The following is a 14,880-nucleotide window of genomic DNA, read 5'->3' on the forward strand; positions in this document are numbered from 1 at the left end:
CGTGTGTTTGTTTTCAGATATCCTTCTAGTTACGCTTCAATATCTAAAACATACCTTACCTCACCCACCCCCGACCACTCTAAAACCATTGACCCCCTCAATACCCTCATTTTGTTTTCCTTGAGCTCATGTGAGCTACATAATGGTCATCCCTACCTAAGATCTATAAATCTTGTATCATATGACCAAATGGCATGGCCCTTAAAGTTTGCACAATCCAAATCTAAATATTGACATGTTTTGTGGATTTATACTTCCATTTTGAGTTGTTCTTCATAACAAAAGGTTTCAAATATATTTTGCAACACAATATAAATTTGGACCCCATGGTGCCAAATTGGTTCAAAGATGTTATATCTTTAGTCACTATAGAGACATGGAAAAGCCTCCTTGCAAACTTGGTCATTTTCCCTTATGCAAGACATAATTTATCATTGACTCCCTTTACAAACTTCCAACTAGATAATCATTTTTTTGTAATTATAAATTTGAGCATGGATGTATATAATTTCAACATTGTGATCAATGTTTAAATCCATTATATTTGGTTAGAGCCAATAATTATGGATTTGTTTCATAACACTAAATCCCATGTTTATTCAAGAAGGAATTGCATGCCTCTAAGGTACTGCTAGGTGCAATTGTGAAGTTTAAACACATCGATTTTGGTGTTATTATCCTAATTAGAGTTATAAATATAAATATCATTCTAAACACATCTGTTTTAGTGTTTTCCAAAATATCATGTTAATTAGAGTTACAAATTCAAAACAAATTTTTAGCCCCTTTTGTAAATTTGCCTCAAAATTTTGAATTAAGAAACCCCTTCATTTGAACTCACATGGTATACTTACATATTTCTAGGTGAACCTCCCGAGTATACTTGTAACATGGGTACAATATTGAGCATGTGATTTTTGGCTCTTAATCTTTGATGTGGAGCTAATGTGCATCTTGCAATGCTCTTTATATCTTGTATGCGTATCTTGCATGATGTTCTTTATATCTTACTATCATTTCCCTCCCTTCTTCTTTCTATTTGGTAAGTTTCTAGGCTCTCTCTCTCTCTCTCTAGCGTATGTGCATGCACACACACACACACGTGCGTGCACGTATGCACACATGCACATACGTGCACTTGTATGTACACACACACAAAATTTATAGCCACGTTGAGCTATCAATAACTATTTCATAAGCTTTATGAAGCTTATTTTAAGCTTTTCATGAAGTTGATCTATACTATGCTTAGCTTGACGGGATCTTGACTCTTGACGTGCATGTTGATGCTAACATCAGCTAAAACGTTAACACCCAGTTCATCTCAATATATACAAAATGAAGGGGTCCTTATATCAACATTGATAATCACCTCAAAGAAAGCTGAAATCCACTACTAGGGAGACTTTGTAGGAAGATTAAAAAGGACAATTCCAATGTCAAATTTGGCAGTTTTATCAATAAGATTATCCTAGTTTAAAGATAGAATATTGAGCAACCAAGGAGTAATGATTATCATCCCTAACACATAACACATCCAGTTCTCTTTTGTCTGATGCACAACATCATCCGCACAAATACCATGAATAACATTGGGTGTAATCAATCTCTTTGAGCCATTAGTGTTTTCCTTTAAGTTATCAAATTGGGTGCTTTAGTTTAGCTCAAACTATGCTTAAATTTTAGCCATGGCCAAAAAATTTGAGTTCTTTGAGTGCTAGCGTATGTATCATGGAGTTCTTTGAGTGCTAGCCTATGTATACTTGATTTCATTTCTATGTATACTTGATTTCATTTCATGAAGAAAGAGAATGCTTGGTGGATCAGTGCATTATTAGACAAAAAAGCAGCAACATAGCTATAAGTTGGTTCCTTGCAAGGCATTCATAAAGTGTCAACATAGCTATAAGTTGGTTCCTTGCAAGGCATTCATAAAGTGTCAACTGTAGGAATGGATCCCCACCACTAGGAAACTAAAAATGTAAAGGCTACATTGAAACGTTCTTTGACGTCACATGTTGAGACTAAGGGTGTTTATAGACTATGGGCTTGCCCATGAAAAAGGTTGAGAGCTATGGGTAGGCACCTTTTTGATAAACAATTGCTGGGCGACAATACCCATTAGAGACCGTGGGCATGCCCACGAAAAAGGTGTCCTGCAACAACTGAGAGCTATGGGCAGGATGGTGGTTGTTAGGCTCCAATCAACAAACACATCAGCACTAAGGGTGCATGGGCGTGGTCACAGTTTGTAAACAAATGTCAGACGGGCGGGTGATTGTGGTGATCTGATTGGTTGGGCAAAACTTTTTGGTGAGCTTCCACCCAAGTGTGTAAACACCCTAAAATGCATGCATTGTGAGATATGGAAAGAAATGGGTTTTATCTTGTGATTATGTCACGCATGAATAAATAGACATTATGCTGTTATGCGTGCATGCATATTGCAATAGAATGTACATGCATACATTCTAAGCCGTCGAGAGCAATAAAAAGGCACTCCGCCGAGTCTCTCTCCTGACTACTTTTCTCAAACTTGGCGAGCTTTGCTTGGAGTCCAGACTCTCTCTCTCTCTCTCTCTCTCTCTCTCACTCACTCTCACACACACAAAACATGAGTTGCGGTAACTCCGGCCCTGTGAAGATTAGTAAGGTTCATCAGATAGTGCGTCTCAGGCAGATGCTGCAGAAGTGGAGAAGGATGGCCACCATAGATCGAACACTAGCGGCCCTTTCCCCAAGGAAGCGTAGATCTGGTTGTGAGCACGACCATGATGATCAACAAGAGCAGCCCTCCCTACCTCCGGAGGGCTACCTCGCAGTGTACGTTGGCAGAGAGCGTAGAAGGTTTCTCATCAGAACGGAGCACATCAACCACCCACTCTTCCGTGGCCTCCTCGAGAAAACCGAGCAAGAGTTTGGGTTCTATCAAAAAGGGGGGCTCACCATAGCCTGCGAGGTCGTCTTCTTTGAGCACTTACTTTGGATGGTGGATAACAAGCACCTAGATCATCTCGAGAGTGGCCCGGAGCTCCGCGAGCTGCTAGATTTCTACCACATTGAAAGTTGTTTCTTGCAAGAAGCAAATCTTACGCTGCAAGCGGAGAGTAATATTACTGAGCTTGGGCTTCATTACACCCCATGCAGTAACTAGATCCATGCTCCATCTTTAATTTGCAGCCGAACTAATTGTTCGTTGGCTTAATGTACTTAATTAGGCCTTGGTAATTACTACCAAATCTAATAATTAGAGTAGACAGACAAAGGGAGCTCTAAACTGGGGTCTTGCTTGTGCCCTAATTGGGGAAAGGCATATATCTTGCGTCTAGTCGTAATCTCTCTGTACTGGTAACTGGACATGTTCTGTGGAAATCCCCAATCATGTACCTTCAAATTACATAGTCTGTGGGACATCCCTAACATGTTCTTCGTGTATATTTCGTTTGAATTAATTAATCAGTGTTTGCCCTTTGTCTTGTATTTTCGAATTGTCTGCATTTGGCATATTCTTTACATTATAATTTGGTCTCATTTGGCATAACTATAGACGTCTAGCACGAATTAGTTTTTCGTTAATGTTTTGTTTTTTCATCAATGGAAACTAATTAATTAGATTTGTTTAAGACCTCATTCATGACGTTAGAATTCTATTTAACCACTAAATTACTCTGTGAACACTACACTTCCCTAGACTGGGTCATGCAGCTACGGCGCGTTGCAATTCTCATCCTGTCGACTCAGCTGCATTTGGCATTTGGTTATTTTGAGGAGCTAAATGCGTACTGATACTTGAGATATGCATGCATGCGTTAGCCACTCAAGCTAGTCACACACAAACGCTCCTGTCCATGCACCGTGCAATTTGTTTGCGGATGAGGACGGCGCCTGCCAATACTGAAGAAGCACATGGGCTAAAGATGTATGTGAACATACTTTACAAACGCACTCGTCCTCAGGTGAGTGATATGTTCTCTCCAAAGATGCCCAAGAATTATTTACCACGCTTCCTTCTTAAGATGATTTGGTAGATTATTGAGCTGGGCTCTTTACCAAAGAAGCAATGGATAAAGAAAGAGCAAGCTTCAAGAAGTAAGGGTGTCTCTCTTCCTCCCCATATTCTTAATTGCTCTAGTAGGAAACACATGCAATCAGTTTTAGTTGGGCTCATCCATGGACCTTGCATGATATTTTGAAGAAAGTCATCATCTCTTGAATTCATTTCACTATATAGGATTGAAGCATGCCAAAGTGGACCTAAAAGCATGCCCTAGGGACATAGGTGCTTGAATGAATTATATGTGTATGTGTGTATTTTTTTAAAAAAATATCAAGTGGTATAATAGAAGCTTAGTTGTGACTAATGGGATAGTTCATTTTCTCATTATTGAAAATGACTTATATACATGGCCTAACATTTACAAGTGTCTAGGGGCCCAAAAGCTAGTCAAGATTATACCTAGGCTACGTTTATATAAATTTCATCTCAGCCAACAATACACATGTACGCTTGGCTAGATCCTATAATCAATAATCAATAAAGCACATGGAACAATTACAAACAATGATATAAAAGTAATGCGACTACACGCAAAAGTAATGTTTCCCATACCTCAACCATAACATAAAGATAAGAGTACATACTATGAGAAAAATTACTATACTACTAAAATGTACAAGGTCCATAGTGTGAACCCGACTATAAAGAAGACCATAATGTGCAGTGGTCTTTACATATCGCATAATGTGTCTCACTGCATCCAAATGAGGTTTTCTGGGACTCTGCATAAATTGGCTCACTAGCCCTACCGGGCATCTGATAGTCATGTAAATAAGACTGCCAACCATCTTTCTATACATAGATGGATCATCCAACTCTTCACCAAAATCAGCCCGCAGCTTCACATTCTGCTCCAAAGGTGTACTCATTGGCTTATACCCTGTCATCCCATATTTTGCCAACATATCCAATGCATATTGCCGCTGCACTAACCATGTACCTGCATGGTCTTTGATCACTTCAATCTCAAGAAAATATCTCAATTCACGCAAGTCTTTTATATCAAACTGCCCACTCAATGCCTTCTTGACATATGCATAACATTTGTAGCATGATCTCCTGTGACAATCAAGTCATCCACATAGATGACAAGTAAGACAATCCCATGATTTGTTTTCTTCACATAGAGTGAAGAATCTGCTGAAGAAATCTCAAATCCAAGGGAGATAAGATATCTGCTTATCTTATCACTCCAAGCACGAGGTGCTTGCTTCAAACCATATATGTGAGATCCCGATCTCCACCGCGCAACGGATTCGGGTTACTAGCAGCGGAAGTAGCACATCATGCGTGGGTAGGGGTCTCACACTCGTTCGGGGCCTCGCCCACGGATATCCGGACAAGAGACTAATCCGTCGGTTTGTCCAAAACCGAAACCGGAAAAACTTCCTTTACCCGGAAAGCATGGGCGATTCCACCAGGATAACTCTTTACTCTAACGTAGTCAAGATCATTACGGATCAACTGATCTGACTGCACCTTTAACGGTACTTGGTCAAATCAAGGAAGAAACTTGCACTTGGATCATTGGGATCAACGCTTTTTTCCCCATCAAGAGGCACAGCCGTTGATTCCTATCCATAGAACAATTTCTATCCGGGATTTACTTCATCTATCGTAATAATAGAAATTAAATCTCGATTTACGGATCCATCAGTCCAGCCTAACCCCATCCGATCCCATGGGTTAGCCAACCGCCCAACCACTGTAGTGATGGGATCCAATTTGGAATTTGGTTAGGTTTTGTCCCGGGTACCAAGGAAAAGAGTTCCAAGGCCCCCTAGCCGGAATTTCATGCAAACATAAAACTAGCCACACCACTTACACACCCAATATGAAAATTGCCTTTTTCTTAGCATCAGCTAACTTTAAAACAATCCTTTAATGAAACCATAGTACCACTGATCACAATCTCCCAATTTATCCAGTTGATTCATAATTTCCCATCATTCCTTCATCAGAGTATCTATGGCATCATTGGCAACTAGAACGCTCACCACCTGTCCACACAGGGGCCGTTTCAATAGTTCCTAGCCCATAATACTCAACAATATAATCACTTATCAAGATGGACTCTCGTTGAAGATCAGCAAGATCAACCAACAGATCCATATAAAAGAGCCATGGACTCATCCGTTGAGGACCAGCAAGGTCAGTCAACCAGATCCATGCCCGGTTCCAGAAAACAACTCTTACTCCTTGTTCCAATATCTTCCTCGACGCACGCGTGGGTATCCTAGGCGACCCAGAGCCCGAGCACCGTATGGTCAGCACCCTCTAGGATCCTTCGCAGGTGACCTAGCGCTTCACTCATAGGCCGCTTCCTTGGTCCCTCATCCACCGTACCGGAAGCTCACCATTTTAATCGAACCGAGGCTGGTCAAGACCTCGGCCGACCTTGCTACGTGAGACGTCCTCCATTGACTCTCCGTCAGCAGTTGCAACTTTATCAGTTAGGTCTCCACGACCTTAATCACAAGACGGTCAAAATGCTTTCCCAGCATTCTTGACATAAAACAGCCATTTACAAACAGCATTTATAAACAGTTTACAAATACAATTTCTATGTTAACTCTCATTTTTCCACATTATCCCTCATACAATCCACATTACTTATTCCACCTTTCATTTATATGTGTACTCATCCAATCACATCATTTTCCATCTCTTCACTTCAGATTCCTTCACATCACATATCATATATTCACATCCATATCCACATCCATACATCCACATCCACATCCACATTCACATCCATACATCCACATCTACATGCTTATCTCCATTTTCACATCCTCATTTATACATCCACATCCCATATCCACATTCATACATACACATCCATATCCACATCCATATCCGCATTCATACATACACATCCATATCCACATCCACATGCATACATTCATTATCACGTCCTCATTCATACATCCACATCCACATACATACATACATCCACATCCACATTCCCATTCACATCTATACATCCATATCTACATGCACATTCACATCCATACATCCACATCTATATCCTCATTCACATCCATACATCCACATTCATGTATCCACATCTACATGCATACATCCATACATACACATCCGCATTTACATCCATGCATCCACATCCACATCCTCATTCACATCCATACATCCACATTCATACATCCTCATCCACATCCACATTCACATCCATACATCCACATCTACATGCTTATCTCCATTTTCACATCCTCATTTATACATCCACATCCCATATCCACATTCATACATACACATCCATATCCACATCCACATGCATACATACATCCACATCCACATTCCCATTCACATATATACATCCATATCTACATGCACATTCACATCCATACATCCACATCTATATCCTCATTCACATCCATACATCCACATTCATGCATCCACATCTACATGCTTATCTCCATTTTCACATCCTCATTTATACATCCACATCCCATATCCACATTCATACATACACATCCATATCCACATCCACATGCATACATACATCCACATCCACATTCCCATTCACATATATACATCCATATCTACATGCACATTCACATCCATACATCCACATCTATATGCTCATTCACATCCATACATCCACATTCATGCATCCACATCTACATGCATACATCCATACATCCACATCCACATTTACATCCATGCATCCACACCTACATCCTCATTCACATCCATACATCCACATTCATACATCCATACATCCACATTCATACATCCACATCCACATCCACATTCACATCCATACATCCACATCTACATGCTTATCTCCATTTTCACATCCTCATTTATACATCCACATCCCATATCCACATTCATACATACACATCCATATCCATATCCACATGCATCTTATCATATCTTATCACTTCCCATATCTTTTATGCATACCTCTATGCATGAAATTCAAGTATGCTCAAAGTAACACTTTTATAATAAAATATTCAACTTTTATGCATACCTCTATGCATGAAATCCAATATGATAAAAGTAACACTTTTGATATTAAAAAAATTATCCTTTATGCATACTTCTATGCATGAAAATTAAAATGATAAAAGTAACACTTTTGATATAAAAATTTTCCTTTATGCATACTTCTATGCATGAAAATTAAAAATGATAAAAGTAACACTTTTAATATAAAAAATTTATCCTTTATGCATACTTCTATGCATGAAAATTAAAAATGATAAAAGTAACACTTTTGATATAAAAAATTTTCCTTTATGCATACTTCTATGTATGAAAATTAAAAATGATAAAAGTAACACTTTTAATATAAAAAAATTATCCTTTATGCATACTTCTATGCATGAAAATTAAAAATGATAAAAGTAACACTTTTGATATAAAAAATTTTCCTTTATGCATACTTCTATGTATGAAAATTAAAAATGATAAAAGTAACACTTTTAATATAAAAAAATTATCCTTTATGCATGATATTAAAATTCAATTTCTCCATGATTATAATGAAATTCTTTCAATTAATCTAGGATGATAATTCCTAGAATATGGTAGGAAGTCCTCTTTTTATGCTTTGAATGAAATTATTTTATGCATAATTTTTATAAAAATTTGGCCATAGCTCCGCTGCTATGACTGATAAATCTCAATTTTTTCTAAGGGATAAAGCTTATCATTAAGAAAATAATTAAAATGATCTCTAATTGGATCATTAATCTATAATGGATTGAATCATCAATATGCATAAACTAAAAGCATAGGAAAAAGCCATTAATTTGGCCTCAAGCATAGCTTAATCTTGGATTAAAGAAAAGCTTTATGAAAAGCTTCATGTGGATTGAGAATGGGTCATGAGTATGACCATTTCTTGAGTGAGAGAGAGAAATTACATAAAAACCATTAGAATTTAAACATAAATAAAAATTAACTTCAATAGCATTTAATAAATTATGTAACTCTTCACTACTATTCACCAATTAACTTTAATAGCATTTAAAAAAATCATACCAATTAAGCTTCTCAAGCTTGAGAGGGGTTGAGAAGAGAGAAACATTGAGAAATTATAGAAAGATCAATATTCACTAATTACCTTACAAATTGCTTGATTCTTTGTTCACGGTAGAGGCCCCCAACCAATCAATTGGTTAAGTATGTTGATGGAGCCACTAATGGGGATTGAAGAAAGAGGGAAGCTCCAAAAACTAGTGAATTATTAAATGAATTCACAGTTCTTGGCTTAGGTGGAGTAGAGTAACGATGCATAAACACTATATATTTTTCAACAAGGGGGAGGCTTCTATTTATAGGAAAAATTGAGCTCCTAACCAAACTAGAATTTTCCAAATCAGTTTGGTCAATTTTTGACCATCTTTAGGTCAGTTAAGCTAACTTTTTGGAACTAGACTTGAATGAGGAGAGAGGAGAGATGAAATATCTCAATTTTTATGAGTTTAAAACTCATTCAAGCATGTGAAATATGCACCTCCTTTAAAGAACTCCCCTTCCTTACATATGTGTCATAATGGAATCATTTTAATATTGCTCATAGTTTTTTTACTAATAAACCTTGTACATTTTCAACTCTTCATCTTATGTGAAATATGCACCTCCTTTAAAGAACTCCCCTTCCTTACATATGTGTCATAATGGAATCATTTTAATATTGCTCATAGTTTTTTATTAATAAACCTTGTACATTTTCAACTCTTCATCTTATGTGAGCATTTAAGGGACTCCCCTTCCTTACATATGTGTCATAATAAAATCATTATACCCAAAATATCTCATATTTTTAATATTGCACATAGTTTTTTACTAATAAACCTTGTACATTTTCAACTCTTCACCTCATGTGAGCATTTACTCATTTTTGGGTATTTTCTTTTTACAAGTTGGATTTATCTCCTCCCTACACATGGATTGATGCTATTGGTCCATAGGAACCTTAATTGGACCATAGTCTAAAGATTTCTGAAAATCTAGACCCTTAGGCTAAGGTTCTTTATACCTATTTTCAATTAATTCCAATTGCACATTGGAAAATTCTTTTTGAATTTCTGTTTCAAGGGAACTCATCTGAATTAGAAGAGATATTTTTCTATCCAAAAATATTCAAAATCTAAATATTCTCTCTCTAGAATATTTTTCTCTCTCTAGGCTAAAACAGATAGAAACAAGGTCTTTATATTTCTGAAGAGGGATTGATTATAGGGAAAGATACTAGACATCAAAAAGGGGGTGGGGGAGGAATCTTACAATATAATGCTTTCTTTAATCTGCGTACATGAGTGGGATACCTCGGGTGTACATATCCTTCTGGCTGTGCCATATAAACTTCCTCTTGTAGATCACCATTTAGAAATGCATTTTTCACATCCATTTGATGCATTTCCCAACCATTTGCTGTGCAGCCGTAGCAATGACTACCCTCACTGTTCCTATCTTTGCAACTGGACTAAATGTTTCATCATAATCCAAGCCTTGGGTTTGTGCATAACCCTTAGCTACCAATCGCGCTTTATGGCGCTCAATGGAACCATTTGACTTGCATTTCACCTTGTAAACCCATTTGCAACCAATGACATTTTTGCCTTGTAGTGAGGCAACCAAATCCCATGTTTCATTATGAACCAATGCGTCCATCTCAACATCCATTGCCTTCTCCCATACATGCTTCCCAATAGCTTCTGTATAGAATGTAGGTTCCACATGCTTCACCAAAGAGGTCATATATGCATAATGCATAGCAAAGACACGATATGTCAACCTGTCAACTGGATACCTGGCCCTTTGGGATCTCCGCAATGCATGCGGATCACTCTGAACACCTGTCACTCTAGCATGTGGGGGCACATATCTATCTAGGTGTGCGTAAAATTGGTATGCTAAGTTCCTCATCCAAACTTTCTGAACTTGACGACTCATAACCTGTAATGCGAATTCCTTCAACCTTCTTTTCCCTTTATTCACAGCACTACTCCCAGTGCTCACACTCTCATGTCTCAAAGCGTCCTGACCATGGACGTATACTCTCAGACTCTGCTGGCCCAAACATAGAAATAGAACTTGCTTGTGGCAAGTTCACATGTACATCAGCATCAATGGAATCAATGACACCCTCATCCTTTGCTTTCTACGAACTAGCGAGTTCATCAAACACCACATCTCGTGAGATAACCACTTGCCTAGTTTGTGGATTGTAACATTTATATGCCTTGCGATCCTGTGCATACCCAACAAACACACAGTTTTCTGCCTTAGGATCCAACTTCCTCCTTCTCTCGTCAGGCACATGTACATAAGCTATGCAACACTTTGAGGTGTCCAATGTCTGGCCTAAAACCTATAAGCCGCATCTCTGACGACGTACTTTTATGTATGGTTGTTGTGGGTGTCTTATTAAGTACATACACCGCTGTGGCACACGCTTCTGTCAATAATAGTCTGGCATGCTCTTTTCATTGAAGATCGCCCTGGCCACATCACAAATGACTCTATTCTTCCTCTCAGCAACACCATTTTGCTGAGGTGTGTACCTTTAAGTTAACTCCCTTCTTATGCCATGCTTTCTCAAGAAATTCTCAAAAGCATGTGAGGTGTATTCACCACCTCCATCTGTCCTCAAACATTTTATCCAAGAGCCATATTGCTTCTCAAAAAAAGCTTTGAAGTCCATAAACTTTCCCAACACTTCACTTTTCTCTCTCTGAGAAAGTAAATCCAAGTCATTCTGCTGAAATCATCAATGAATGTCACATAATACAAGCTGCCTTTAATGGATGGGTTTTGTGTAGGACCCCATACATCGCTATGAACTATCTCAAGTGGCCTGCTACTCATGTAGCCTTCTTTAGGAAACGGTAACCTTGCTTGCTTTCCAAACTGGCAAGCATAACAAACATGCATATTCCCATCATACTTGAATCTAGGCATCCCACTAACAATGCCTCTTGCATGCATGTTCTTTAACCTTTGTATTTTCACATGTCCAATTCTTTTATGCCACATGTCAATGTCCTCTACCACATGTTAATGTCCTCTACCACATTTCAGCTTTTAGAGAACATGGCTGATTTCAACTCAGGAATCCCAGCATCCAACTTAAATAACCTGCCTTCTTTCTTGCCTTTGGCAGCAATGACTCTACATCCATTTTTGAAATCCTCAAAACAAAGCAACCATGCTCATTGAAACGAACCTGTAAACCCTGTTCGACCATTTGACCAACTGAGGCCAAACTTTTTGTAATAGAAGGCACATACAAGACATCTACCATAGACTTTGTTTCACCATTGTGCATAACCAATGGTACACTTCCAACATGTGTGATAGCATGTTGGGTATCATCTCCTATTTCCACATAGCCTTTCACATCCATAGGCTTCATATGCTCAAACCATTCGCCATGACAAGTCATATGGTATGATGCTCCAGAGTCCATATACCAAGTGTCATCACTTTCACCATTTGTCATCATAGATCCCACAACATGTTTCATGGCAAACAAGTGATTTGCGCTGTCATCATTACTGCTTGATGCATAATTTCCATCACCATGTTGTGCATAATGTCCATCATGTTGTGCTCTACCCCCTCTCAAATCATTTTATTTGCGGAAACAATCACGTGCCATATGACCAAATTTCCCATAGTAATGGCATTCCACATTTTGCATAGATGTTTGTTGGCCTTGCCAACGTCCTCTACTATGAGGATTACCTCTGCCTCTCTGAGGTGTATATCCACGACCACCTCTAGCACCATATATAGGCTGAAAATTCTGTTGTGGTCACCTGTCCTGCCATCTACGACCATTACCACGGCCACGTGATGAAAATCTCCCCCTGCCTCTAAGTCCCCTTTGTGAATAGAAAGCCTGATTCTTGCCATTATCATCATGGCTAGTAGATGCATCATGAAAAGAGTCACTGAGTTTGATTTCCTCAAAAAGCAAGAGTGAAACCAACTCATCAAAATCTGGTAAACCTGTACTCTGAACCAAGATAGATGTATCAAAGGACTTATACTCCTTGCCAAGACCACGCAAGGTAATGTCTAACCAAATCATCATCAGGCATAGGGGCATTGATTGTTGCCAATGCATCTGCATACTTCTTTATCTCTTGTACATAATCATGGATGCTTCTTCCTTACCGTTTCACATTGTGAATCTGTTGTCTCAACTGAGACTTGCGAGCACTAGTGTCTGTAGTATCAAACAGCTTTACCAATGTATCCCATGCATCCTTGGTATTCTCAGCATCATGTATATGTATGAGTATAGTATCTGAGATACATATAGATAGGTAATGCAAAACTTTGTATGCTCTTTCTGACCATTGCTTATGAGCTACAACCTGTTGCTATGTAGGTTGTCGGGTAGTTCCGGCTCTGGCTCCGCACCTATAACAAGGTTCCAAAAACCTTTTCCCTTTAGAAAGCTTTTGATCCTGTACTTCCATGCCTGGAAGTTCTTCCTATCCAACTTTTCACCCACAATCTGTAGTACTAGGTTGTCTGACATATTTGCTCAATGCAAATACACCTTCCGCACATGTCCAAATCTGTAAAAGAGCCTTTCTCAGCTCAACCACACTCTAATAAGTGTTCCAGGTACTCCAAAGTACTCAACAAACTTCACTTTTGATGTAGAAAATCAAACTGATTGCATCCAAAATGAACTGGCATACGCAGTCCAAGGTACCCTATTTTGGCGCGCTTTCCAAATTGCAATGTAGTGGTTCAATCAAGTGTGGATAACTTGCATTGACACCTAAACAAGCTCAATGTTGCATATCAACACCAACCAAGGTGGGTACATACCAAATTTGTCAAATCTCCTTCTCTGTTTTGAAAAAAACCAGTAAAACCAGAAAAGACCAGTAGTAAAATTGCTCTAATTCCTTTGATTCTTGTCCAAATTGAGAGACCAGGCATTCATTAGCTTAGCATTGATGTCTACTAACTCCATGTAAAAGGAATTAGACCAATTGTTTAAGATGAGAGAGTAATTAGCCGATTAATCACCCTCTATTTCACTAATCACAGTAGACAGCTTGCTTAATCAGCTCCATAAAACATAATTACTTCAACCAATCATATAGAAACCTCCTCAAGTATGTGTATCACACAATTGCTAAGCAAGTTTTGAGTTTAATCAATCAACCAAGTAGTATTTGGCCTCCATTTTTCAAAATGGTGAGAAAATTGCTCTCTGCCTTCCCTATAAGCTGCGCCGCCTGCTCCTGAGGAGAATTGGTGAGTTTAGAAAGGTATTTGAAGATAGATATGGGTGCCCAAAACTCCTAGGCATGTAATCAATCCGTCAATTGATTGATTTTTGCAAAAAACTAGCTCTAATTGCATCCACATGAGCATCATTTCTCTGTTTTTGTGAAGGCTTCAAACTAGTGATTTTCCTCTCACATAAATGCATGAACTTTGCTCCAAATTCAATGTAGGGCTTGCACATGAGTTGCCAATACATTAATCCTTGTCACATACATGTTCCTTTGCCAGATTGCATCCATTTGCACAATACATCACTGCTTTCAAGCTCTAATGGAAAGCTTGCAAAAAACCAGAATTTTCTTTTGCTTTGGGCAACCCTGATTTGCCTTGTTTGTGCTTGAATCACTTGCAATCCGCTCAAGGGTGTTTAGTAGTCCTTACCCGGTGTAGGCCAGCTCTCAGATTTGATGAAAATCGGTGTGCTCCAAGCTTCACAGCATCAATGGCAAGCTTCACAGCTTTTCTTCACTCACGACTTCTTCTCCCTCTTCTCTCACTCACTCATAAACCCTAATAGAGAGAAC

At 38.6% G+C, this 14,880-nt stretch overlaps 1 protein-coding gene across 1 annotated transcript; it reads left to right on the forward strand.

Annotated features, from left to right (window-relative positions):
- The first annotated feature begins 2,501 nt into the window (after window positions 1–2,501).
- Window positions 2,502–3,471, forward strand: LOC147639591 (auxin-responsive protein SAUR71-like). The gene has a single exon (XM_086822203.1). The coding sequence runs from the start codon at window positions 2,615–2,617 to the stop codon at window positions 3,152–3,154; it is 540 nt and encodes a 179-aa protein (XP_086678329.1). The 5' UTR covers window positions 2,502–2,614; the 3' UTR covers window positions 3,155–3,471.
- Window positions 3,472–14,880: the final 11,409 nt, after the last annotated feature.

Source organism: Cibotium barometz, chromosome 3 (assembly GCF_041138505.1).
Source record: "Cibotium barometz isolate CiBa-2024 chromosome 3, ASM4113850v1, whole genome shotgun sequence".
Lineage (NCBI taxonomy): Eukaryota > Viridiplantae > Streptophyta > Polypodiopsida > Cyatheales > Cibotiaceae > Cibotium > Cibotium barometz.